Source organism: Bos taurus, chromosome 2 (assembly GCF_002263795.3).
Source record: "Bos taurus isolate L1 Dominette 01449 registration number 42190680 breed Hereford chromosome 2, ARS-UCD2.0, whole genome shotgun sequence".
NCBI classification, from domain to species: domain Eukaryota; kingdom Metazoa; phylum Chordata; class Mammalia; order Artiodactyla; family Bovidae; genus Bos; species Bos taurus.
In genome coordinates this window covers 133,345,657-133,372,278 of record NC_037329.1, presented here as the reverse complement: position 1 = coordinate 133,372,278, position 26,622 = coordinate 133,345,657, and the positions used below count along the sequence as shown (strand labels likewise).

At 58.6% G+C, this 26,622-nt stretch overlaps 2 protein-coding genes across 14 annotated transcripts; one reads left to right on the top strand and one right to left on the bottom strand.

Annotated features, from left to right (window-relative positions):
- Positions 1-2,292: 2,292 nt before the first annotated feature.
- On the bottom strand, positions 2,293-8,726 carry AKR7A2 (aldo-keto reductase family 7 member A2). 2 transcript variants are annotated; one of them, NM_001101949.1, is given in 7 exon segments: positions 2,293-2,679; positions 3,462-3,591; positions 4,161-4,260; positions 4,479-4,575; positions 5,425-5,529; positions 5,698-5,885; positions 8,303-8,630. In NM_001101949.1, coding segments are annotated over 7 exon segments (1,110 nt in total). In that variant the 3' UTR covers positions 2,293-2,517.
- Positions 8,727-8,844: 118 nt separating this feature from the next.
- SLC66A1 (solute carrier family 66 member 1) lies at positions 8,845-25,415 on the top strand. Of its 12 annotated transcripts, XM_059893136.1 has the most exons (11): positions 8,845-8,897; positions 9,736-9,795; positions 9,990-10,085; positions 10,884-11,479; positions 11,612-11,679; positions 14,394-14,608; positions 20,417-20,546; positions 21,187-21,274; positions 22,143-22,235; positions 22,814-22,999; positions 24,506-25,415. In XM_059893136.1, the coding sequence occupies exons 6-11, from the start codon at positions 14,445-14,447 to the stop codon at positions 25,342-25,344; spliced, it is 1,500 nt and encodes a 499-aa protein (XP_059749119.1). In that variant the 5' UTR covers positions 8,845-8,897; positions 9,736-9,795; positions 9,990-10,085; positions 10,884-11,479; positions 11,612-11,679; positions 14,394-14,444; the 3' UTR covers positions 25,345-25,415. The 12 variants fall into 12 exon arrangements, with proteins under 12 accessions (XP_059749119.1, XP_059749116.1, NP_001421645.1 ...); XM_059893133.1 differs by having other exon boundaries at positions 10,884-11,679; NM_001434716.1 differs by lacking the exons at positions 9,990-10,085; positions 10,884-11,479; positions 11,612-11,679 and adding an exon at positions 21,850-21,992.
- Positions 25,416-26,622: the final 1,207 nt, after the last annotated feature.

Genomic DNA, 26,622 nt, shown 5'->3' with positions numbered 1-26,622 from the left:
AGCGTTCTGAAGCAGCCCCTCAGCTCTCCCTGGCCCGTCAGGAGGTCGACCCGCCCTGCTGGGTTCGTGGCGCCCTCGGTATCTCTGCTCCTTGCTCTTAATAAGCTCACTCCATTCCAAAATGCTCTGTGTCTGGACTCTGTGTCTGAGTCCGAGCTCAGACTGCCTCAACAGATTCCACATGCACTTATCAAACTATGGAGTTCAGTCAGGGAATGGCCACTGCACTTTAGAGACGACATCCTCTGAAGTTCTCATGGTGAGTTCACTTTCAGGTCACAGTACCAATCCCTTTATCAACAGGCCACAGAATTTTACAGAACATTCCCTCCACCTCAGCATAAACCTCTCAGGTTTTGTGTTTCCTCCCTTAAGGCAGGGGGTGCATCAGCACAGAAGAGCTATTATTCTTCCTTAAAAAATAGACTATAGTTTTGTACTTGATCTTTTTAAGATATTTGATAGAAATTGCACTGAATCTTCTTAGGTGTTTCAGATTTTGTCATCTTAAGCAACAGAATTTTGGGGTGGTTTGCTGTGCAACAGTAATTTTTATATTATGATTAATATGAGCAGGTGGAGAAGGAAACGGCAACCCACTCCAGTATTCTTGCCTGGAAAAGTCTGTGGACAGAGGAGCCTGGCGGGCTGCAGTCCATGCGGCTACATGACTGAACATGTGTGCGTGAGGGTGGAGGGAGATGGGTTGGTAGCAATAAACTGGTAGAACCAAAATAGTTAATAATAATAATACGAGGAGGGTAATTCCCCCACTTGGGGAAGCATCCATTTTATTATAGGTGAAGACAGAGGAGGGTGTCTTTGTTGGAAGACTTTACCTGCAGGGTGTGTGTCTCCTTTCATTAATAGATTGTGAGTAGGACCTTCCTTTGAACAGAATCTCTTTTCAAAATTTATTTATTTATGGTTGTGCTGGGTCCCTTTTTTTTCACATTTTTAAAATTTTATTTTTCAATTTTTCAACTTTTTAAATTGGAGATTAATTACTTTACAATATTGTGGTGGTTTTGCCATCCATTGACATGAATCAGCCATGGGTGTACGTGTGTCCCCCATCCTGAACCCCCCTCCCACCTCCCTCCCCATCCCATCCCTCAGGGTCGTCCCAGTGCACCGGCCCTGAGCACCCTGTCTCATGCATCAAACCTGGACTGGCGATCTATTTCACATATGGTAATATCCATGTTTCAGTGCTATTCTCTCAGATCACCCCACCCTCGCCTTCTCCCAGAGTCCAAAAGACTGCTCTTTACCTCTGTGTCTCTTTTGCTGTCTCACATACAGGGTCATCGTTACCATCTTTCCTAAATTCCGTATGTATGCATTAGTATATGGTATTGGTGCTTTTCTTTCTGATTTACTTCGCTCTGTAGAATAGGCTCCAGTTTCATCCAGCTCATTAGAACTGATTCAAATGCGTCCTTTTTAAGTGCCGGGCGTTGGCGCTGCGCGCGGGCTCTCTCTAGCTGTGGAGAGGGGTGACTCCTCTTGTTGCAGAGCACGGCTCCAGGGTACAAGGGTAACACATGGGCTTACTTGCCCCACAGCTTGTGGAATCTTCCTGACCAGGGATTGAACCCATGTCCCCTGCCAGATGGATTCTTAACCCCTGGGCCTCCAGGGAAGTCCAACAAAGAGTCTTTGACTGGTGGGTTCGTCTGAATTTCCCAGTTGAGCCCCTTTCACCACCTGCTGCTGCTTGGCCCACGACCCACCCCTCGCCCAGGGTGTGATTTTTCTGCCCTGGGCATGTTCAGACAGCAGCCACCAGGCCTGGGATTGCGTTTCTTCTCCAGTCTTGGGTACTTCCTACGCGGAATAGGGACTTGCTGAGGGAAGTGGGGTTCCTGACTGCCAATGCCACTCCCGTCAAGAAGGAGACCCAGCAGCAGAGTGGAGAATCTGAGGATGAGCAGAAGGCGGGAGCAAAGGAGAGTCGCTGATGAGGCGACTGTGCGTTAAAATGCCCCGCAGCATCCTGGGGGTTTTTATCCTTCTTGGAAGGTTTTTGTCCAAATTACTCCCTTTCTGAGTATTCAGTGAGATAATTCAGAGAGAAAATCCACCGCAGGGTGGACGGCCCTCTTTCCCTCTGTCACGTGGGCACGTGAGGGACGGCCTGCAGCCACCCCCCGCCGCCTCTGCCCCGTGGTGGCTCCAGCTCACGGTTCCACCCCTCAGGCAGGAAGGCCCAGGCAGGGAGGGGACAAGTCCCAACAGCTGAGGAGAGAAGCCTACGGGGTCCGCTCATGACTGGGCTACAGGCACGTCTAGTGTTGGCTTTATTCAGACGGGAAATGCCCAAGGGCCTCAGCCCAAGGCGTTACGCATCGTGAAGGCAACTGGGAGTGAGGCAGGGGTCTAGAAAAATAACCGTGGATCCAGACGATGGAGAAAGACCACGCGAAGTCAGCTTAAGGCAGAGACCGGCCAGGGAGAGAGCAGAAGAGGCGACAGAAAAGGAAGAAACCTTCGGCGCCTGATCCGGGTAGGAGCCTAGCGGAAGTAGTTGGGACAATCGTGGGCGACCAGGCGCCAGGCCTGGTCAAAGGCCTGCACGACAGCCGGCTCCAGGGCCCCTTCCTCAGTGGCCGCCAAGTTCTCTTCCAGCTGCTCCAGGCTGGACATGCCCAGGATGACCGCGTCCCCGTGGGCACCCTGCAAGGGGAGACGGCCAGACGTCACACACTGATGCCCCACAGAGACCCCGTCACACACCCCCGCCCAGCCCCGCCCCTGCCAAGGCCTGGGCTTGGGCATACTCTTTACACCCTACACAGCTGTACAAAGCACTCACGGTGCCTTCAAGGACCCTAACTGTGTGACCCCGAACCCGCCTTCTTCTGTCCTGCTGACGCAACGTGCACCCTCATTCAGACCTCAGTTTAGAGTCCAGTTCTGACATCAGCAGTAAACTCGGTTTAGCTTTTTAGCCCCCAAGACTCAGATCTCAGTTTCCCTGTGCTTATGGGAATGAGAAATTACACAAAGCTCCTAACTCCCATTTATTGAAAACCTGCTGTATACATGCCAGGGACTATGCAACTGTGTATGGCTGCAGCTGAAGAAAAGTGTTAGCCAGGAAGACAGGGGACACCAAAGACAGGGAACCCCCACACCCCAAGAGGAGCAGGACCAGCGGGCTGTAGATCAAGTCCGTGACTATAACTTTCTCTCCCGTTCACAGCTGTTTGCTCATTGGTAAAACTGGAATATCCCACTTCATCAGGCCTAAGCAATCGTTCAATCCATGCTTGTAAAGCCCTCGCGACAGGGCCTGGTTCTTCGGCAGCTACCCAGAACAACAGGAAGGCTGCCTGAGAACTGGACCAGAGAGAGATTTCAGAGGGAAAAACGACTTAGAAATCATGCTGGCTCCTCAAAGAGAGCAGGGGCAGGGCGTCCAGGGATATTGTGGGGGGTGCGGGGGGACAGGTTACCTGGAGCTGGGAGTGGTGGTACATCCACCGGAGGGCGGCTGAGGTCATGCTGGGGGCGCTGGTGCCATACGCAGCCTGAAGGGCCTTCTCCACCAGGGCGATGCCCTTGAAGTGGTGCTCCTTCCAGTAGCTGGACAGGAGGGGATGGTAGCACGGGGTCAGGACCACAGGGTCACACAGGGGGCCACTGCCTAAGAGTCCACCCAGGGAGCCCCTGTAGCACGGAGGGGCCAGGGTCCCCTCAAGCAGGGGGTCTCCTGCTTTTTTGGGCAACAGAACCACCCAGGACGCTGGCTCCCTCACCAGAGACTTCAAGGATGTCTCTACTCTTAAGAATTCAAACCTGCCCTTACTTTACCTGGAGTAACAGGAAGCCAGGACAGGGGCACAGCCCGGCCCCAGGCCTCCTGTTCCTCCACCCGGAGCCCTGTCTTTGACCCTTGGCAGGTGATCAGCACTTCTTAGGCATGAGTTACGATTTGGAAGGTTGGCCATAAGGCCCAGGGGTCGGCATTCCTCACGGAGGTCCCAAGAAAACAAAACGAAGCCTTACAGAGGGTTTCCTAATTCCTCCAGGAATCAAGAGAGCTAGGTCCAGGCAGCAAGGGAAGGCCTTGAAAGGAAAGCAGCCCCAGGGACGCCCCATTTTCAGACTATGGGGACCCTCCGGCCCCGCCCGTCCTGACGCCCCCAGCTCACCGATTCCTGTAGACCTCTGCCCAGCTGTTCCCAAAGAAGCGGCCCAAGGGCTGTTTCCCGTCCTTGTCCTCATACTGGTACCGGCCGGTCAGCAGGCCTCCTGCGGGAAGGCTGCAGTCAGACCTCCAGGCACTGCCCCCAGAGCCCGCCTGGACCGGAAGTGGGGGTGATGGCGGGGGAACCAGGACGGGCGGAGGTCCTGGCAAAGCCCTCCCCTTCCCAGGTCTGGGGCCAGGCTTCTCCCGGGTCAGGAAGGGGCAGAAACGGGGTCAGGAAGGCCCTCCCGCCCAGGGGAGCCTGTGCCCGCACAGCCCGTACCAGCCAGAGGGTTGTAGGCGTAGAACCGCAGTCCGAAGTGCCGGAGGCAGGGCAGGAGCTCCGTCTCCACCTGCCGGGTGGTGGCGTTGTACATGCCCTGTGGGCAGAAGGGCCAGCTGAGCGGGGGCCGGGCTGGGGAGCCCCAGCCTGCTCTCAAAGTCTTCGGTCAAGACCCCCAGGACTCCAGCATGGTTTCCAAAGTCACTGCTGGTGGACGGGGAGATGGTGCTGGGCCCCAGGAAGGGACGGCGGCCTGGCTCTGCCATCCCACACACATCTGCAGGCACCAACCGTGGGCTGGACCCTGAGCTCTCAAACACACGTGGATCCGGTGAGCTCTCTGCTTCAAGAGATGTCAGAGTCGAGTTAAAAACAAAGCGGAGTGGACTCTTCTGATGGTTCAGTGGTTAAGAATCCACCTTGCAATGCAAGAGACCCGAGTCTGATCCCTGGTCGGGCAACTAAGCCCGAGAGCTGAAACTAGAGAGTCCATGGGACACAATGCAAGGTCCGTATGAGGCAGCTAAGATCCGAGGCAGCCAAACAAACAAACAAAAAAGACAGAACAGATGATCACATAGAGGCGGCTTCTGTGATCACGGCGGATTCTCAGAAATGCTCGCTCAATGCATAAAGGTGGGGTCTGGAGACTGGAGGACCCACTGGGCTGTCGGGAAAGGCCTCCAGAGGAAGAGGTATCTAAGTGACGCCCGGGCACTCCTGCCAGGGGGGAGGGGGAGGCGAGTTCGGGCTGACCGCAGAGCCAGAAGCAGGCAGGAAGCGGGGCCAGGGCCTGAGGGCGGGCGCCCATGGCCAGCCAGATGGCCCCCGGGGGTCGTCTACAGGCTGGGAGCAGGGGAGTGGCTGCTCTGGAGAGGGCAGGGGGCACAAGAGGACCTGGGGTCGCAGGTGCCCTGGAGACGGGCCTCTGCAGACCGGGCCTCACCTGGTACACGGTGGGCAGGATCCAGCCGTTGCTCCTGCACAGGGTACAGATCTCGGCCACCTCCCAGGCGGCATAGTTGGACAGGCCGAGCTCCACGAACTTGCCCTGCGGGGGAGAGGCCACGGTCAGATCCCCCCGCAGCCCAGAACGCCAGTCCCGGGGATTGGGACCCTGGGCGTGGGGTCCGTCCCCTGCTCTGCTCTGGGGCAGCCCCAGAGCCTCTGCTCTCTGGGCACCGACAGGCCAGGGTGGGGAGTCAGGGGCTGCCCTCACCTCCTGGTGCAGCTGGTGGCAGGCGCGCAGCGTCTCCTCCACGGGGGTGCCATGGTCTGGCGCATGCAGATAAAAGAGGTCGACCCGGGGGCACTGCAGCCGCTGGAGGGACGTCTCCAGCTGGGACCGGAGGCTGTCAGGCTTCAGTGACTTCCCCTCCCAGGGATTGGCCTTGGTTGCAATTTTTGCTTTGCAGGAAGAATGTCCTGGTTAATGTAACCACTTACTAGCCACATGACCCTGGAGAAATTACTTAAATTCTCTGAGTTTCAATTCTCTAATCTACAACATGAGGGTGATAACAATGGATCTGTCCTCGTAAGGACAGCATGAGGATTAAATAAGGTCTCATGTGAGCTCCTGACGTTCACTGCCACCATTAGTCACAACTGCTGGCTGGTGAGCCTGGGGCAGAGCCCAAGTGTGCAGAGATGAACGAATCACACTCCCATCTCTGCCCTCAAGGCGCTCACAGGCTAGAAGCTGATGTTAAACAGGAAAGCACAGTAGAGGCCAGAGTAGACCTGCGTGTCCAACTGAGGAATTCCAGGGAGAGCTTCCTGACCCCCGAAGTTGAGTCTCTAAAGAGTCCCAGCCACCAAGGAAGGGTGGGAAGCACGTTTCAGAGGGTGGGAACTGGGGCAAAGGCGAGAAAGCACAGTCGGTTGAATACTGAGTTATAAGAGCGTGAGCCCCAGGCAGGGAGAGCCGGGACGTGACAAGAGAAGGGGGCCAGACCCAGTTCCAAAGGGTTTTCTCAATTCCCGTCCATCGTTCAAAGGTTCCCTGACTGAACTAGTCAGCTGCGTTCACTCTGGCCATACAGACAGACACGCCTGGAGATGGAACAAGTATACAAGCTGCGACAAGAATTCGGGAAAGAGATGCTGCTGCGGAACATGGCCCCTGGCAGTGCATTTGAGAGAGAGGTGGAAGGTGAGATGAGCAGAGGCAGTGGCGGCGGCCTCTCCCTTCTAGACTCCTGGAGGCACCCCCACCCCCAGCAGAACAAGGGAGTGCTCTGTCACGCAAGCAGCTTGGAAGTGCTGTGAAGGGTGCCTTCCCTCTGGGGCGTCTCCGGTGGTCCAGGAGGTAGGACTCCGTGCCTCCACTGCAGGGGGCACGGGTTTTGATCCCTGGTTGGGAACTACCCAGGCCTCAGCCTCACAACGCAGCAAACAACGAAAATGAAAAGAATGCCAGCTCTCTGGATTCTGTCCTTTCCACACTTGGCAAAGGCAACTCGGTGGTTCAGAGGAGAGGACCAAGTCCCTCAGCTCCCAGTCCAGATTTTCTCCATCCTCACATCTGTCACTCCCCCTGCTGCATTCTTGGTGTGAACTTTGCCTGGGTCCAACGTGAGGACTTGGACTCAGTGAGCACCTGGCCTCAAAGAAGGAAGCGGGGAAGGGCCGGAGGGAGAAAAAACAGTTCAAGAACCAGATATTCATTAGCCAAGAGAGGCAGCCAGGTGAGCTACAGCGTGGGTCTGAGATGCTCATTCCCAGGTCCTGCAGATCCACCAAGCTGTGAATCTAAGGAGAACCCAGAGGGCACCACCCACAAGGGCTGGGAAGGAAGAGCCTCAGGATGAAACAGGAGGCACGCCCAATGGCATTAGGCCCATGAGGGACCATCCCTCCCCACACACGTCACTCAAGCCACACTTGCCTCCAGGCCACTCTTCCACACACCAGGCCTGGCACAGCTATGCCCTCCACCTCTTACGCCCCTTTCTCTCATTCTCTGCCCAGCAAACTACAACTGGTCCTCGATGGTCCAGCTCCAGGGCATTCTGAGCCTTTCCGAGGTCCTCCTCCTGGGCCCCTCATGCCTTCCTCCCTTAAAAGTGCTTCCTCTTCTAGGCTCCTCTGCCATCATTTGCTTCCGTCTTCCCCACTAGACGACGAGCTCCCTGGAGGCGGGTTATACCTCCATAAGAAGCTGGCACGGGGCTACAGAAGTGGACAGAAAGCCCTTACCCCCTCTCACACCTCCCCACTCTTCAGCCCACCACCCCTGCTCTGCCAGCCTCGCCAGGAGCAATGCTGGAGCTCACAGTGGGAGAGCCAGGGGTACTGCCAAATGAACGAAGTCTAGGGCCTGATGAAAAGAAAAGGGAAGAGAAAAGGGAGCTCGAGCGGGCGCACCGGCAATGAAGGCAATGAGGAGAGGGGCGTAGGCAGAGCGCCTGGGGACCGGTTACGCGCACCTGGCAGGGTAGGAGGCGGGTTAGGGCACAGCGCTGGAGACCAGTGCCGCAGAGAGGAGCACCAAGAAAGCAACAGAGATAGGAAGGCAAGGACTAGACTAGGCTCGGGTAAGGCTCGGGGGCTACCGAGTTGCAACCCCAGAAGAGCGGAGGGGAAGGTGGTCTGGATAAAGCGCTTTCAGCTGTCCGGACTGGATGCGCACGGAGCTCGAAGAGCGAGCGGGGGGTCCACAAAGCTGTGGGACGGCGAGGGGAGGTCGGCGCCCCGGGAGCGGACGGGGGTGCCGGCCCTGGCCGCTGCGGGGGTGTGGCTGGGTCGGGTGGGCGTCCTGCGCAAAGGTCCGCGCGGCACGCGGCTGGGTGAGGACAGGCGGTCGGGGCACCGGGCGTTACCTGTGCAGCCGCTGCCGCCCAGCCCGAGCCCCAGGCCGCCCAGGATGCTCTCGGACCGGCCGTCGCTGTACATGAAGGCCGTGTCCAGCTCAGCGTGGCCGCGCTCCAGGAAGGCGCGCACGGCCGCGGCGCTGGCGGGCGAGTCCATGCGGCGCCCCATCTCCATGGTGCCCAGCACGGTAGCGGGCCGGGCCGGGGAGCCAGAGGCGGCCCGCGGGGACCGAGACATGGCGTTGGCGGCGGCGGCGGTGCGCTCCCCGGGCTGCTGGGGGCTACGAGAGCAGCGGGCAGCGGCGCGGCCCACCGCGCGAGTCAAGGTCCTCAGCATGAGGCCGGCGCCTGCGCGCTGGGGCGCCTGCGGCCCCGCCCACCCGCCGCTGGGGCGGGGCCCGGCGTCACCCCGCCCCATCCGCACGCCCGGCTCGCTGGTCACGCCTCCAGGGACCGCCCCCGCCAAGAGGGCCGCTCGGGAGGCGGAGCCACGCAGCTCCGGGGCGGGGCGGGGCGAGGCGGAACGGGGCGGGGCCTCCGATCAGCTGACCCAGGCAGAAGCCGGAGGACCGAGAAGCCGGGCGGTGCGGACGATCTAGACGCGGTAAGCCGAATTTGAGGCTGGGGCTGCGAGGGGCCAGGGAAGGAACCCCGGGCCTTCGCTGCCACATCTTTCCAACACCTTCCTCCAGCTCTGGGACGGCCCTGGGGGCTGCTGCCCCCACCTTGGGGCGCGAGATCCTCGAGCCAGGCTTTCTGGACTGGAATTGGGGTCCAATTCCCCACCCTCTCCCCCATCAGAAGCGACCATCACGACCTCTCCGGCCAGCCTTGCTCAGAGTTAGGGTCTGGGTCCGTTGTTTATCTCCCGATCCCGGCCGACTGGCCCCTTCTGTTCTGACGGCTTTGTTTTTCCCCGAGGGCGGGCCAGGGGAGAGGGCCTTGTGGCGAACGAGCGCTTATCCCAGCGGCTTCCCTATGATTATCTTCGCTAAACAGGCGGCCCCGTGCTGGGCTGAGTCACTCGAAGGGAATTGTGACCGAGGACCTGGAAGGCTGGAATGGGTGGTAGCCCCTAGCCGGGACGCTCCTCCGCTCAGATGCGCCCCAAGTCTGCAGGGAGCCTAGATTGCTCCCTGTTACCCCATCCCTAGGACAGGTTTCCAAAGTGCCTACATGGGCAGTCTGCCTTCGGAAGGATGAGGACTAGCGTGGTCTTGTCTATTCAGCGCTTGCTGAAGCCTGCTGTTTGCCAGGGACTCTGGGGGTGGGGGGGTGGGGAGGGGAATGCTTCAGCCAGAAGGGAATAACACCATCCTTCCATATTCTGCTGAGTGCTTAATCTGTGCCAGGCACCATTCTGATCGCTCTGCCTGGATTATTTCATGTAACTCTGCAGCTAGCCTCCCAGGTGGATACTTACATCATTCCCCGTTTTACAGGTTGGAACTCTGAGGCCCAGTCGCTTGCCCAGGGATTCTACTCTAGCGGTCCTCAGGCAGGTCAGTTCCAGAGAGCTTTCTTCTCAACCTGTTAGCTGATGATTAGGTCTCTCTTCCTTCGTTTCTCTCCCTCCTCCCTTCTTTCCTTCCTTTCTCTCTGCCCCCACCTCCCTCTCTGACTGTCTCTTGCTGTTTTTTGAACCTTTACTGTGCAGCTGTTGTGTCTAGGTTCTAAGAATAAGTTTCCCATCTAGGATGACAGAGAGGAGTGAGCTTAAAAGCGGCGGTCCCTGAGGACTCTGATGAGCATTTTTCTGGCGTGTGGAGGAGGGCAGAGGAAGAGATGACAGGTGCTGTCCAGCGACTCCTGTGAGGCCCCTCTGTACTGAGAGGACAGTTTAGAACTGGTCTTGAAGTGAAGTCGCTCAGTCGTGTCCAACTCTTTGCGACCCCATGGACTGTAGCCTACTACGCTCCTCTGTCCATGGGATTTTCCAGGCAAGAGTACTGGAGTGGGTTGCCATTTCCTTCTCCAGAGGATCTTCCTGACCCAGGGATCGAACCCAGGTCTCCCGCACTGTAGGCAGACTCTTTACTGAGCCACCAGGGAAGTCCCAGAACTGGTCTTAGTGTCTTTTTATTATGCCCTTCAGGATGAGGGAGAAGCCTGGGGGAGCAGACAGCCTAGACATAAGTCTGGAGACCTGGGATGAGCCTCTGAAGGCCCAGAGGGAGGGACAGGAGATGGGGAGGGGCATCTGGAGTGCCCTGGAGCTCTGTCTCAAGGCATTTGAACTTATCTGGTAGATAAAGGCAGCTTCAGTGGCCAGCAGCTCAGATTGGGATCTGGAAGAGTTGCTTGGCTGTTGCAGGGGATGCCTTTTCCAGGGCCGCCGTTCTTCAGGTGTGATCGTGTACACAGAATCCGAGGGCTCGGACTCTGCTGGGGAAGCTTCTTACATCCCTGCTCCCCAGCCCAGCCTCACGGATCCTGAAGTTCAAACATGCGGCCTTCATGCTCACAGGCACCCCTGATCGGCTATGCTTCAATAACATTAAAAGCACCACCAACATCGATAAGGCACCCCTGAAGTACAGCTTCTAAAAAAAAAAAAAAATTCCTCTTGTGGTCCTCATCACACCTACAGACCTGGGCAACTTTTGTGTCAACCCTGGACGTCCATTCACTCGGTGCTGTTGGCCAGAAGGTAGGCCCAGGCTGGCTTCCTACTTGGATCAGAACCTGTGAGTGACAGGTGCTATGCACAGCGGCCCTCAGGGGAAAGCGCCTTCTGTTCGGGGCTCAGGTGTGTCTCAAAGGTGTGTGTCCTGAGCCTCGAGCTGCACACGGCCCCGTGCATGGACAGGGGACCACCCACCCAGGGCCCTGGGCCCTGTGAGCCCAAGTACATCCCTCAAGACACCCCCCCACCCTCACCAGGCATGTGTCCACCTTTTTTTTAAAAAAATAATTTTATTGTATTTTTGGCTGTGCTGGGTCTTCACTGTTAGGCCATTGGGGGCCACTCTCTAGTTCGGTGCTCGAGCTTCTCACTGCAGTGGCCCCTCTTTTTCAGTTTATTGTCTGTCTTATTTAGCTCTGGCTGGTCTGGGTCTTCACTGCTGCGCAGAGGCTGTCTCTCATTGCAACAAACCAAACTCAGGCTCAGTAGTTGTGCACGGCTTAGTCTGCAGCATGCGGGCTCTTCCCGGCCCAGGGATCGAACCCGTGTCTCCCGCATTGGTAGGTGGATTCTTTACCACTGAGCTCCCAGGGAAGCCCTCCACCTTCTTTCTTTCTAGGAGTGGATAGCCAATCCCTTTTCCAGCGGAATTTCCCGACTCCGGAATTGAACCCTGGTCTCCTGCATTGCAGGCAGATTCTTCACCAACGGAGCCATCAGGGAGGCCCCTCTTTCTTCACTCACCTGGTGAAAAGACGGGGTGAGAGTGGCCTCGGGGTGCTTGAGAGGCTAGTCTCTCATTTTCTGTTGCTCCTGTGGCATCAGGCCCTGGGCCAAGAGCTTTGTGTGTGTGTTATCGGTGCAGCAACTCCAAAGCGTGAGCATCGTTTTCCTCATTTTATACCCAGACTCAGACGGTTACTTGCGCAAGGCCACTCAGCCTTATCTTTAAAATGAGGACAGTGTTCCCCTTGCAGAGGAGTTAATGAGGATGGCGGTGTCCTACCCTGATGACCTGCGGCGGTGTGTGGGTTCTACTGTACAAGAAGAGGGTAGAGGAGGCGATCCAGGGGCAGGGTGGTTGGGGAGCAAAAGGACTGATTTTGAGGTGCCTTTGGTGCTGCCCTTCCTACCTGGACTGGGTGTCAACCTGGGTGGCCTTGCAGGCACTGGTGGCTGGATGTAAGATAGACGGCTCCAACCTCAGCTGTGTTGAAGCTCAAGGTGGGCCACTGAGGTACGGGACGAGGCTTTCAGCCCCTCTTGCGGGGCCCCGGAGGGACTGTGGTGAGAACCAGCCGGGCAGTGACCTGCAGTGCCCTTACCCCCAGCTCCAGGGCCCCCTGGCAAGTCACGTTAGCGCTGAGAGCCTGGAGCCTCTCGAGAAAAGCAGCGAACTTGCTTCCTTTCCCTGCCTGCTGCTCCCTGATTGCCGCGGCCTCAGCAGTTCCAGGGTCCAGCAGGGTATCTCGGCCCATTCGGGCTGCTGTAGCAAAGGACCATGGTCTGAGTGGCTTAGAAACAAATGTTGATTTCTTATGGTTCTGGAGCCTGGGAAGTCCGAGGTCAGCATGCTGGGAGAGTCAGTGTCTGGTGAGGACCCACTTCCTAGTTCACTGATGGCTGTCTTCTCGCTGGGTCCTCGGCTGGCAGAAGGGGCAAGGGAGCTCCCTGGGGTCTTTTTTTCTTTTTTTTAAATAAGAGCACTAATCCCATTCATAAGGGCTCTGTCTTCACGACCTAAATACTCCCCAAAGGCTGCATCTCAAAACACCATCGTACTGCAGGGTAGGTTTCAACACACGAACTTGGGGGCAGGAAGGACATAGGATTGAGTCTGTAGCCTTGTCTACGGATGTCGTTTTATGAGGATCTTGGGCCTTCTGACACCAACAGAAACTGAAAGTGACTAGAGAAGGCCTTATCCTCGGTGAGGAAGCCCCTCTGAGTGCAGTGAGAAAAGGGGAAGCCTGCCTTTGGCTGCAGGAGACCCTGGGGAGCCCTGGCAGACCGCACGAGGGTGCTGCTGTGCCCAGGGACAGACGTGTGGTGCCACAAGTCGCTCTCCCGGGTCCTCATGGACGTACCAGTAGCCCCGGCTTCACAGAGTTGTGTGTGTGCTGTGTGTGTGTGTGTGTGTGTATACTCAGTTGCATATGACTCTTTGTGACCCTTTGGGCTGTAGTCCGCCAGGCTCCTCTGTCCATGGGATTTTTCAGAGAAGAATACTGGAGTGGGTTGCCATTTCCTCCTCCAGGGAATCTTCCCGACCCAGGGATTGAACCCATGTCTCCTGTGTCTCCTGCATTGGCAGGCGGGTTCTTTACCCGCTGAGCCACGAGGGAAGTTGGTGTGCAGCAAACTGCGGAAAAGCTTACATGGTGCTGAGCGCAGAGCTGGCGAACTGCTCAGCGACCAGGGGTTGATCCTGCCCAGCAGAGACGCTCCGGCAGCCCCGCCTCCTCTCCCTCCCCTGGGACTGTCGCTTAAGCAGTGACTGCTCTGGGACAGAAACCTGGAGGGGACTTCCCTACCCGGCCCTGCAGCCCGCCAGCTCCTGGCATTGGTGGCGGTGAAAACAGGGAAGTGGCTCCCGGCTCCTTGCCAGCAGATTCCCCCCACACGCGGGCTGCTGGGAGAATGTGGCTTGGGAGCGCCACGCTTGAGTTCCAGCCACCTGTGTGACCTGGATCCACCTGGCCCTTCTTTGCTGCTTGCCTCAGCTGACCAGTATAGGCGGACAACTATACTCTTTCTTTTTCTTTTTGGTCCACCATGTGGCTCGTGGGATAGTTCCCCAACCAGGGATTAAACCCTGGCCCCAGCAGTGACAGCACCAAGTCCTAAACCACTGGATCAACAGGGAAGTCCCAGGACAGTCGTACTTTTTAATTTTTCTGGCCACGTGGCTTGTGGAACTTCCCTGACCAGGGATCAAACCTGGGCCCCCTGCACTGGAAGCATGGAGGCTTAGCCCCTGGGACCCTGGGGAAGTCCCTAGCCGTACCTTAAACGAGAGGCTGTGTCTAGAGCACCTGGTCTCAGCAGACCCTCGCAGCACGATTTACAGGAAGGAAAGGCTGGAAACTATGGAAACGTTCAAGAGCTAGAACACAGGCGGCGTTGTCTGAGGGCTCCATCCTCCCGCTACATCTACGAACTCGCTGAACCCTCACGAGTATATGGGGTGGGGGAGGCATTGTCATCACCCCATCCTGCAGATGGGGAGACTGAGGCATGGCCAGGCGGAGCGGCTTGCCTGAAGTCGTGGCGTTCACGGGCAGAGCGGGGACTCGCACGCACCTGTCTGACTGCAGAGCCAGTGTGTGGCCACTCTGATGTCTGTCCTGACTGTGTCCTGGGGTTCAGGGGCTCCGTCAGGGCCAGGCAGGAAGCCTGGGGTGGGCTTAGAGTGGCAGGACCACAGCGAGGACCGGACCTCCTGAGGCTGAAGGTCCCTCTCTTCTCCCGCAGAGCCGTCTCCTGCCTCAGCACAAGGCTCCCTCCCCTGGTCCCTCCGAAGCCATGGTCTGGGTGAAGCTGGGTTCCTCCAACTTCTCCAGCTGCCCCAACGGCTCCAGCCAGTGGATATGGGACGTGCTCGGCGAGTGCGCCCAGGACGCCTGGGACAAGGCCAGTGTGGGCCTGGGCTTGCTGTCCATCCTCTGCTTCGCGGCATCCACCTTCCCGTGAGTAGCACTGGGGCTGGGTTGCATGGGGTGGGCAGGGGGCTGCCCCGAGGAGGGGATGCCTGGCTGGCCCTGGGCCTCTCCAGACTCACACCATGTGTGCCCCCCCAGCCCCACTCACTGACTTCCAGCCCCCCCGGAGGGCCTCACAGCAAGCCCCTCTCTAGACCTCACCCAGAGCTCAGCCATGCTGACATGCAGATGATAATCATACCACCTGTTCACTGAGTTCCCCCCGTACCCAGCTCTTTTCTAAGAACCTGACATATCTTCACCCTATTTAATCCTCATAAGCTGAAGCTCCGATACTTTGGCCACCTAATGTGATGAGCCCACTCATTGGATGAGTCTTCCCTAATGCTGGGAAAGATTGAAGGCAGGAGGAGAAGGGGGCAACAGAGGATGAGATGGTTGGATGGCATCACCAACTCTATAGACACGAGTTTGAGTGAGCTCCGGGAGTTGGTGATGGACAGGGAGGCCTGGCGTGCTGCAGTCCATGGGGTCGCAGAGAGTTGGACACGACTGAGCGACTGAACAACAGTCTCCATAACCACCCTGTGAAATACGTACAGTTCCTATCCGATCTTTACTGGAAACCCAGAGAGGTTAAGTAACTGGCTCTGAGTTGCACAGCCAGTCAGAGAGGAGGCAGAGGAGTGGAGGGCTGGGGCGCATCAGCTCGGCCTCTGTCCTGAGACTGTCTGGGGAAGGGCACGCCGCGATTACAAAACAGCGTGGCCACTGCTGTGGTTGGGGAACACCAAGCCGGCGGGACCGGTAAGTCCGCTCACTGCCCTGGGCCTCAGTTTTCTCGTTTGTAAAATGAGAATACTGTTCCCTACCTCACAGGGTTGCTATGAGCATGGCCTTTACACACTGTGCGAGGGAGTAAGGGGGCAGGGGGGCAGGGAGAGGTGAGGCCAGAAAGGTCATCAAGGGCCCTGCAGTGTAAGAGCATTCTCCACCTTCAGGACGTTTTATGCTCTTTCTCCTCTGGCAGAAAGAGAAGCGGTTTAACTGAGAGATCATTCGTGCACCGTAGAGTTCACCCGCTTACGTGTATCTGTTCACGGTTTTAGTATCTACAGAGCTGCGTCACCATCACCGCAGCCAGTTTTAGAACATTTTCACCACCCTGCAGAGAAACCCGGAAAGAAACGAGCCGTTCCTCGTTTCCCTCTAAAACTCCCGGCCCAGCCGCCGGTCCACATCTGTCTCTAGATGCACCTGCTCTGGACGCTTCGCGTGAGGCGCTCGTACCGCGGTGTGGCCTTCTGTGACCGGCCTCTCTCGCTCAGCGCACCTTCAGGGTTCCTCCACGTTGTACGTAGCGAGTGTCAGCACTTCATCCTTTTTAACAAATATTTATTTTTATTTTTTTAATTTGTTTGATTGGCTGTGTTGGGTCTTGGTTGTGATGCGTGAGCTTAGCTGCCCGACCAGGGGTCAGACCTGCATCCCCTGCATCGCAAAGCGGATCCTTAACCCCTGAACCACCAGGGAAGCCCCAGCACTTCATTCTGTTTCTCGTCTGAACAGTAGTGTGTTGTACATCTATACATTTTGTTCGTTCATTCGTCCGTTGATAGACACGTGGGTGATTTCTGGCTCTGGCCAGTATGATTAAGGCCGCTCTGCAGGTTCACGTATGGGTTCTTGTGGGGACATGTGTGTCTACTTCTCTTCGGTGTATGCCTACGAGTATATGGGTGTACTGGGTCGCTTGGTGAGTGTGTTCCATCTGTGAAATGCTTTTTGATTTGTTTTCGGCTGTGCTGGGTCTTGGTCGCTGCGTGCAGGCTTTCTCTAGTTGTCATGATCGGGGCTGCTCTCTAGTCCAGGTGCGTGGACGTCTCATCGCAGGGCTTCTCTTGTTAGAGTGTGCGGGCCTAATCACCCCACGGCACGAGGGATCTTCCTGGCCCAGGGACGAAACCTGCATCTCCTGCATTGGCAGGTGGGTTCTTAACTCCTGGATCACCAGGGAAGTCCTGTCTAATCTTCTGAGGAACTGCCAGACTGTGTTTCCAAAGTGCTTGCACCATTATACGTTCCCGCCCGCAGCATATGAAGGTTCCAGTTCCTCTGAATCTCCATCGACACTTGTTATTGTCTGTCTTTTTGATTATCGTCATCCTAGGGGGTGTGAAGTGGTATCTCACTGTAGTTCTGATTTGTGTTTGCCTGATGGCTGGTGATGTTAAGTAGCTGTCCATGTACTTCCTGACCACCTTCTGTTGTCTTTGGAAAAAGGTCTATTCAGATTCTTTGCCCACTTTTCAGTTGGATTATTTGTCTTTTTGTGGTTGAGTTTTAAGAGTTCTTTATATATTCTAGGTATACCTTGCAAAGATTTTCTCCTGTTCTGTGGGTTGCCTTTTCACTTTCTTGATGGTATCACATGAAGTGCAGAATTTCAAACATTTGATGATGTCCAGTTTGGCTGGTTTTCCTTTCGTTGCTCATACTTTTGAGGTGTATGCGTGTGCCGTCGCTTCAGTGCTGTCTGACTCTTTGCGACCCCATGGACTGCAGCCCACCAGGCTCCTCTGCCCGTGGGCATTCTCCAGGCAAGAACACTGGAGTGGATTGCTAGGCCCTCCTCCAGGGGATCTCCCCCACCCAGGACTGGACCCACACCTCTTCTGTTTCCTGCGCTCAGGCGGATTCGCATCCATTAGCGCCACGGTGCTTTTGGTCTAGTTTCTAAAAAAGGACGGCCTAATCCTGGTAAAAAAGACTCACCCTTATCTTTTCTTCTAAGAGTTTTATATAGATCTCTCCAAGTCTGACACCAAGTCCGATGTGTGTCTTTTCCCCACACAATCAAGCAGTCAGCTCTTACGCTGTCTACACCTGAAGACGGCTTCAGATCCCACAGGTTAAGGACCAGCCCTCCAAGTCCCAGAAGAGTGCTCTCTCCTCCCCACTTCAGAGGCCAGTCCAGGCTGTCCCTGCGCTCGGACCTCCCGCTGTGGATCGGGGGTTCCCCCACCCCTCCTCAGGTTTGATTAGTTTGCTAGAGCGGCTCACGGAACTCAGCGAAGTGCTCTTTATAGAGGCTTTATTACAGTCGTTGGTCATGAGTGACTGGGCTCACTCTGCAGCCTTTCCCCCTCTGGAGGTGGTGAAGGGGGCAGGGCAGCCCCCGCCCCCAGCCTGAAAGACGGTCCTAACCGTCTGATCACACAGTTGGTCCTTATCCTCAGGCGACCTAAAGGCTTTCCAAAAGTCACCTCGTTAACGCTACAGAAGACACCTCTCTCTCTCTTTCTCTGTCTCTCAACCCTTAGGACATTCCAGGGGTATTAGTAGCTTTGTAGGGAGCAGGGAAGAAAACCAAATATATATCTTTCTTGTTATAAATCATGGTATCACAAATCAGCTCTTGATGTAGAGCTTTGGTTCAGCTTGAGCTGGATTTTGTATGCGGTGTGAGGCAGGGGTCCAACCTCATTCCTCTGCACGAGGCGCCCCGTTGTCCCAGCTTCAGGTGTTAAAACGACTACCGGCACCCTGTGTCCCGCATGCTGCTGGGAGCCTGACGTGTTTCTGACTCACCTTGTCCCAGCTGCCACTCCACATGTGCTGGAACCGACCCCATCCTTGCCTCTGCAGAGCTCCCGTTAGAGGAAGAGGGTGAGAGGGTCAGGGAGAGACTGGAGGCAGAGAGGCTGCCTTGGAGGCTGTGCCAGGTGTCGGCAAGCGGTGGGGTCAGGGCGGCTGGCTCGGTGGCCCTGAGGAGGCAAGCTGGCCGGAGCTGGGTGACCGGTGGAGGGAAGAGAGGGGCTTCCTGTCCTGGGGTGAGGGCGTCCCCAAAGCCACGAGGAGCGGGCTAAGGCATCTCCTTTCCAGAAGGGCTTGATGCCAGCCCTGTGCCTGGCTGTTTAACCAGGGACGGGGCATCAGAGGCCTGGGAGAAGCCCCAGGTAAGGATGGAAAGGCAGCCACCTGCCTGCTTCTCCTGACGGCTCAGCCTTTTGTGAGAGTGACGGAATGGCTGTCCCTGAGACATATGGAGACTCTTCAAGTCACTGTGTCCTGGGAGGGACTTTACTCGGGTCCGTGTCAAGCTTATGGGCCTCCTCAGGGCCAGGCCTGTGCTGGACACGGTCCCGTCCCTCAGCAGGCTTGAGTCCGGCAGGAGGTGGCCGGCGCCAGCAGCGCTCTCATCTGAGAAGGGCCTGAGGAGGAACTGAAGTTTCCTGAAGGATGCAGAGGAGGGCTGGCGGGCCGTCTGCCGAGGCGAAGTTTGGAGGAGGAGAGTGCAGAGGCGGGGGCCCTACGGGCCTGGGGGCCGGTCAGGATGTGGTCGGGAGGGCGGGAGTCCTTGCCGAAGACAGTCGGAGGCTCTGAAAGAGTTTGGCAAGATGGGGGTTTCAGAAGATCCTCGAGGGTTTCCCTGGCGGTCTGGTGGTTAAGATCCGTCTTCCAGCACAGGAAGCCTGGGTTCGACCCCTGGTCAGGGAACTAAGATCCCACAGGCCGCGCAGTGTGACCAAGAAAATAAATAAAAATGAGAGAGAAAGAAAAGAAAGGTCCTTGAGGGGGAGGCTGGAACTGCGGGGCACGGACTCGCAGAGGTGCCTGGTGGGGCGCTCGGCAGGAGACGCGGGGGAGGCCCAGGGCCGGCCCAGCTGTCCTGCCTTCTGTCTCCAGCGATCGATCGGGATGAGGTCCTGTTTAGGTGGTCCCTTTTACTAATTTAAATACATGCAGACGACTAAAGAGAAACGTAAGCGGCAGGTGGCCCTTCTGGAATGACTCAGAGCAGGGCTGGAGCCCGGGATCTGGGGTATGAATCCTGGTTCCTGGACTTTCCACCCCCAGAGAGGCCCATCTGCGACAGGGACTTGACTCCTTGGCATCTGTAGTGAGACAGAGCCGCAGCCTCGCCCCTTCTCTGCTGCCCTTGATGATAACAGGCGAGGTCTGGCCCATCTTATCATCCATCTCCCTGCAGATAGGGCAGCGGCCACAGCCATCCTTCCTTCATGCCACCCCCCACCCCTGACCCCTTCATAGAAGAGAGAACCCCAGGTCTCTGGGACACAAAGCTTCGGGACCCTCTGAGCCCTGGTCCCAGTGAGAGCCTGCTCTGGGGGGAATCTGTACCCCACCTTGACTGTAGCAGGGTGCACGTCCCAGAGAGCTGGGCTGGAAGGGATTCCCCGGTGAGAAGCCCTGAAGGGCGAAGACAGGCCCATGAGGATGCCACCCAAGGCGGGGTCGGTCCCCCGTCAACCCTGTGCGGCGCCCCCCAGCCCTGGTCTCCCACATTTACCCCCCACGCGGTGTCACAGCTCTGAGCACACGTCTCCCTCCTCCCCCGCGACTCCCTCCTCCCCCCCACCCCCATCTCCCTCCTCGCCCCCCTCCACCCACGTCTCCCTCCTCCTCCCCGACTCCCTCCTCCTCCCCGACTCCCTCCTCCCCCACAACCCCCTCCTCCCCCCACGACCCCCTCCTCCCCTACGACTCCCTCCTCCCCCACGACCCCTCCTCCTCCCTGACTCCTTCCTCCCCCACGACCCCCTCCTCCCCCCCCCCGACTCCCTCCTCCCCCACAACTCCCTCCTCCTCCCTGACTCCCTCCTCCCCCACGACTCCCTCCTCCTCCCCAGCTCCCTCCTCTCCCCCGACTCCCTCCTCCCCCACGACTCCCTGCTCCTCCCCCATGACTCCCTCCTCCTCCCTGACTCCCTCCTCCCCCGACTCCCCCCTCCTCCCCATGACCCCCTCCTCCCCCACGACCCCCTCCTCCTTGTCTACCTCCTCCACCCACGTCTCCCTCCTCCCCCACAGCCAGTACATCAAGGCCTGCAAGACGGGCAACATGGACCAGGCCCTGTCCCTGTGGTTCCTCCTGGGCTGGATCGGCGGAGACTCCTGCAATCTCATTGGCTCCTTCCTCGCTGACCAGCTGCCCCTGCAGGTGGGCTGGTCCCCCGGCAGGGTGGGCTGCCAGGGACAGCCATGGCAGAGGCATCCTTCCATCTAGTGACGGCCCCCCTCTGCCTGCTGCCTGACATGACAACGGGCTGGTCACTGCCCTCTGGTGGGCCTCGTTTTCCCATCTACAAAATGGGCACATCAAACCAGAGGCTGGCTGGGGTCTTTGACCTCTGAGATGCTAAGATCCTGATGAAGCTTTCAGGGCCTGGGGCCCTGGAAGAGGAAGCTTTTCCCATGGGAAGCCTGGCTATCACCCTTCTGTGACTGGGTGGAGCTGAGACTCAAGATCAGGAACCTCTTGTCTTCCCAAAGGGGACTGTGAGTAACTGCTCCAGGTCAGGCTGGACTGTAGCCTCCACTTCCCATTTGTGCTGCCCGGTCATCCCTGCCAGTGTTCCCTCCCTCTGCCCGGCTGGGCACCTGCCAGGCCCTCCCCTACCTGATGTATAGCTCTGCCAAGTTAGGAATTGCGACCCCCTCCGTTCTGGACCTGCAAACGGAAGTCCCGAGCAGTGAAGCTCAGGCTCACCCGGCCGGCGTGAGGCCGAGCTGCCCGGTGCTGGCGTGTGGTCCCTGAGCCTGGGACTGCCGCCAGCGCCCTGGCCCACCCCCTCTTGCAGACCTACACGGCCGTGTACTACGTCCTGGCCGACTTGCTGATGCTCTCGCTGTACTTCTATTACAAGTTTAAGAAGCGCCCCTCTCCGTGTGAGTACGGGGGGCCCCGGGTGTCGGGGGCCTGGGGGAGGCCTGGGAGGCTGGGAGAAGGCAGTGTCCCGTTGCTGGTGACACAGCGAACCCCAGGAAAGCTTCCCCTGGCCTTATCTGACCACCGCGGCCTCATCCCCTGATGAACCAAGGGCAGTGAGCACGCCCGGGCAGCAACACGGGCGTCCCCGTCGTGCGCACAGCCTCCTTCAGCGAGCGCAGTGTCGGCTGCTCTTCTGCACCCGGCCCACAGCCCGTCGCTGCCCTGAAGTGTTCCCCAGGGTCAGATCCCCGGCTTTACAGGAAACGACCCAGGCCCGTGGGGCGGGGCTTCATGAGCATGTCCATACTCTGTAACCCTCTTCCTGCCCCCATCGCCCTCACCAAGTCACCTTACAACCCTAGGAGAAGGGTAGTCTCGTCATACCCATTCTGCGGATGAGGGATGAAAGCCCAGAGAAGTTAGGTCCCTTGCCCAAGGTCTCACAGCCACTGAGGGGTAAGGCCAGGACTCAGCCCCGTCTGTCTGCCCGCGCTCAGACCCCTCACCTCAGCGTCCCCCTGCTCACGTGCAGGGTCTGCCCCCATCAACTCCCTGCTCTTGTTCATCCTGGGCGTGGCGTGCGCCACCCCGCTGCTGAGAGCCGCTGGCTCAGTGGCCGCCCCGGGGGAGGCCTTCCAGGGGCGCACACTCTTGTCTGTGGGACCGAGCAATAAGGTGAGACGCGCGCGTGAGAGGGCGGAGTGGGGTTGGGGGGCCCACGCGTGGCCATGTGGTCGGGGGGCTCGCTCCCCAGAAGGGAGCTTGGGGCCCTCGCCCTTCACCCTTGGCCTCTGCGGGGCACCGAGCAGCCTCCCCCGCCCTCAGCCCTTCACGAGAAAGGAGATCATTGGCTTTGTCATCGGCTCCGTGTCCAGCGCGCTGTACCTGTTCTCCCGGCTGCCTCAGATCCGCACCAACGTGAGCCGTGGGCAGGGTGGCAGGGCCGTGGGCAGGGCCGGCTGGCAGCTTGGTCCCTGGGTGAAGGACGAGCACGGGGGTGCGGGGTCTTCGTGGAGCAGGTCTGGCCCGCCCTCACCGTTGGCTTGGGTACCTGAATCCGGTTCTCCAAGCCTCAGTGTCTGCCTCTGGAAACGGACACGAGATGCCGACCTGCTGTCCAGGGTACAGGACCCCTGTGTGCCCCGGGGAGGAAGGGGGTCAGGTGGGAGCGAGAGGTTGAGGCAGAAGAGGAGACGAGGAGCCAGGGCCGTGGGGGCTTGCTGAGCTGAGCTGGCAGGGGGCTGGGGAGCGGGCAGCTTGGGGCCGGCAGGGTGGCGCAGCCCCAGTCTCCTGCCGACCTGGGCGAGGATGTTGGAACGGGGATGAGGAATCAGGCCCTGGAAGGGACGGTGTGGGCCCCAGGCCTGTGTCGGGCGCTGGTCACACCCTGTGCAGTCGGCTTAGTGTAACAGGGCAGACGGGCACATGGACAGTCATGGTCCAGAGAGACAGGAACACTGTTGGAGGTCTCTGACCCTCCCCTCTCCCGCCTCCAGTTCCTGCGGAAGTCGACCCAGGGGATCTCGTACTCGCTGTTCGCCTTGGTGATGCTGGGGAACACGCTGTATGGACTGAGCGTGCTGCTCAAAAACCCCGAGGAGGGCCAGAGCGAAGGCAGCTACGTGCTGCACCACCTGCCCTGGCTCGTGGGCAGCCTGGGCGTCCTGCTGCTCGACACCATCGTATCCTTCAGGCTGTGAGGGTGGGTGGGGCGGCTGGGGCTGCAGCACCCTCCCCTGCACACTGTGTCAGCGTCCGTGCATCCATCTATCCATCATCCAGCCGTCCTTCCATCCATCCATGCATCCGTCTGTTCTTCCATCCATCCATCCATCCATCCATCTATCCATTGATCCTTCTGTCCATCCACATATCCCATCCATCCATCCATCTACGCATCCATCCATCATCCACCTGTTCTTCCATCCATCCATCCATCTATCCATTGATCCTTCTATCTATCCACATATCCCATCTATCCATCAATCCATCCATCCATCCATCTGTGCATCCATCCATCCTTCTATCCATCCACATCCCATCTGTCCATCCACCCATCTGTGCATCCATCCGTCCTTCTGTCCATCCACATCCCATCCGTCCATCCATCCGTCTGTGCACCCATCCATCCTTCTGTCCATCCACATCCCATCCATCCATCCTTCTGTCCATCCATGCACCCGTCCACCCATTCAAGAGGCAAACCTCCCATGTGCTGGGCACTCCTGTAGGTACCAGATCCAGTCATGAGCAAGAACAGATGGCCCTTGCCTCGGGGAGCTTACAGCTCAGTGGGGAGGCCGACAGGACACATGTAATCATAAGTAATTCATTGCGGTGCCGAGCACTGTGGAGAAAAACTTAAGTGTGTGTGACCAGGGGGCTGTCCCGGTTTAGCTCAGCAGAGGCCTCCATGAGCGCCATTTGAACTGTGCCCTGAAAGAGAAGAGTCAGGGGCCGACAGCAAGGGAGGAATGTTTGTGGCAGCAGTTTACGCACAGGCCCTGGGGAACAGGGCGTAAATCAGCCCCCCAGGCCACAGAAAGGAAAGCTGCACCTTCGGAGACACACGAGAATTAGACAGGAAAACTTGAGTTCCAGTCCTGGCTCCCCTGTGTCCTGTGTGATGCGGAGCACTCTGGATGTCCCCATCTCGTCTCATCAGGTCGCGGGGCAGTCACAGGAGCTGAGGCCTCTGGAAGTCCTCGGCAGTGGCCCTCGCACACCGCGCACGCTCAGTGAGGGTTTGCAGGCGGGGGGCCGGGCAGGGTGTTACTTTGATCTCCTTCGGGAGGAAGTAAACATGGCCCTTGTTTCAATGTCTGTGGCATTCGGGGTGGGTGCAAAGACAGATGAAGAAAAGCTAAGCTCTAGTGTCCCAGATCCCTGCCCGCTGCCACCGCCACTTGGGGGACCCCCTAGGGTGTTGGAGGAGGGGAGGAAGGCCAGATGTTGGGGCTGGGGTCAGAGGAGGCTGCCTGGGGTAGGAGGACCCCAGCACTGGGCTTGGCAGATGAATGGGGTTTGGCGAGGGGGACAAACAGGGGCCGGGAGGCCAGGCTGACCCTTCCCAGCCAGCAGCGCACGGGGCAGGGGGAGAGGGCAGAGGGGAGGGGAGCAGCTCTGAACAGGCCCCCGGGGCGGGGCCAGCCCGTCTCCGCGTGTTGGGCCTTGACGTCGACCCCCAGATCTCCGTGCAGTTCTTCCTCTACCGGCACGCCGCCCCCTCGTCCGAGCGCCAGCCGCTCCTCCCCAGCTGAACGGGACGGCCGAGCCCGGGCTGGGGGCGGGGCCCCGGTCTAGGCCAGGGAGGCGCCGGGGAGCCCAGAACTGCCAGCCCAGCCGCCCCCCAGTACCCCCAAAGGCTCGTGAGCTGAAGCCCTGGCTGACTGCCTCTTCCAGGAAAACGGCCCCTGGCCCGGTCACCCCCACTTGGGACTTGTCCTCCTTGGGGCCGGAGGCCGCTCTCCCTGGAGCCCGGGGACGGGCTGCAGTGGACACTCACCTCTCAGAGGCCCTGAGCCCCGCGACTCACCTACCTCACTGCCCGTCACCCCCTTGGCACCCCCCACCTCCCAAAAAGGGGCCCAGGCTCACCCAGGCCTGCTCCGTCCACTGCATGTGGCCTAGTAAACGGTACTCCCAGGTGGCCTATGGTGGTCTTCCTTCCCCAGATGCTAGGCTCTGGGGAACAGGGAGGGATGGGAGTCAGGCCCCAGGTGGGCCTGAGGGCTCAGAGTGTGGGAGATCCAGGCCGCAGGGGGCTGTATCTGCTGGCTTGTCCCTGCTCAGCCTCCTGGGCCTCTGGGTTCTTGAACCTGTTTCCTCCGTGATGGCTCCATACCTGGTGGTAAGGACGCAGTGGCAAGAAGAGACCCTCCAACAGGGGGTCCCCACTCTGCGGCGCTCAGCAAGAAGCAGGACAGTCAAGATTCAGACCTTGGTTCTGCATCTCAGCTTCCCTGTGCCACACTTACCTCATCTGTGCAATGGGACGGTAGTACCACCACTTCATGTGTCCTTCTAAGGAGTAAATAAAATGGTGTGGTTATGGAAGTTACCCCAAGTCTGGCGGCAGTAAAAGCTCCATGAAGGTTAGCTTTGGTCATTTTTTTATGACGGAGGACGACAATCAGATTCTCCTGGAAATCGGGGAGACCTTCCTGGAGGAGGTGACACGGCAGAAGGGTGAGCAGGAGATAACCCTGGGGAAGTAAGGGTGTTGCAGGCGGGAAGGGTAGAGAGGAGGGCAGGGCTTAGCTCGGAGCTCTAGCCCCTCTGCCCCAGCCTCGGTGTGTCTCCCAGACCCTGACCTGAGTCCACCTCCTCCTGGCTGCAACCCCACGGGGGCCTGGGGACAAAGCTCCCCTCTGTGCTGGCCCCACACACCGCGCCCTGGCCCGCCCAGGTCCCAGGAACCATCGGGGTGGGAGGTGCCAGGTGAGGGCGAAGGCTGGTAGGGAGGAGGCGGGCCCCGGCGTGAGCCTGTCTCTCAGCATCTTCCTTCTCCAGCCTCAGAGGATGCCCAGCACAGTCTGGTGCCACAAATATTTGCCAAAGGCAGTTCTCCTCTCCACCCTGGCCCACGCTGTGCTGGGCACCTGGGGTGGACCAACTCTGGTCCTCACCCTCAAGGAGGGGAGATGGTTGCCAGGCTTGGAGGGAAGGAATGTGGCCAGAAGATACAAACTGATGGAGGAATGAAGAGGCAATCGGGGAAGGCTTCCTGGAGGAGTGGCCCTGGAGCGGACAAGGGAACAGTGTGTGCAAAGGCCGGGGGTGGGAGTCTGGGTGAGGACGGTGGTGGGGGCTGGGCCGGATGCCCAGGCTTGTGACAGGCCGCTGGATTTGGCGGGGGTGGTGGTGGAGGGGAGAGGAGGAGGGAACTGGGGTCTGGGGAGCCCCTTCTGAGGTTCAGCTGGGCGCTGGGGCTAGGGGGCCCCATCACCTCAGCTCCATCCTGGACGGGCCTGCAGCTGATGTTTGCTGAGCACACGTTGTGTGGGGGGTCAGGCCGTGCCCTCTTGCTCCCCACAACCCCCTCGGAGGGAGGTGCGGCCATCGTGGCCATTTTCCAGATGGGAAAACAGGCTCGGAAGAGCTAAGTTGCGTGCCTGGGGCCTGGGGCCAGAAGCAGTTGCATCCACCTGAGGCCACTCACTGCACACGCCGCCCCCCGCGGCCGTCAGAGGCCGTGCCCGTGGGGGCAGCACCACCCTGTTGGGCTCAGGCCCCCTCCCCACTGTCCCGAGCAGCACCTCCCACGCCCACGTGCCAGCTGCCACAGTGCCCTTTGCAGCCAGGG

What these genes read in the sequence shown, in the direction of transcription:
- SLC66A1 (NM_001080269.3), top strand. Translation starts at nt 14,445, where the DNA reads ATGGTCTGGGTGAAGCTGGGTTCCTCCAACTTCTCCAGCTGCCCCAAC. An exon ending in CTGACCAGCTGCCCCTGCAG is followed by an intron (nt 20,547 to 21,186) that starts GTGGGCTGGTCC and finishes CCCCTCTTGCAG; the next exon opens with ACCTACACGGCCGTGTACTA. An exon ending in TCCTGCTGCTCGACACCATC is followed by an intron (nt 23,000 to 24,505) that starts GTATCCTTCAGG and finishes GTCGACCCCCAG; the next exon opens with ATCTCCGTGCAGTTCTTCCT.
- AKR7A2 (XM_059893082.1), bottom strand. Translation starts at nt 8,711, where the DNA reads ATGGGGCGGGGTGACGCCGGGCCCCGCCCCAGCGGCGGGTGGGCGGGG. An exon ending in GGGCGGCAGCGGCTGCACAG is followed by an intron (nt 5,886 to 8,302) that starts GTAACGCCCGGT and finishes CTTCCTGCAAAG; the next exon opens with CAAAAATTGCAACCAAGGCC. An exon ending in TCCTGCCCACCGTGTACCAG is followed by an intron (nt 4,576 to 5,424) that starts GTGAGGCCCGGT and finishes TTCTGCCCACAG; the next exon opens with GGCATGTACAACGCCACCAC.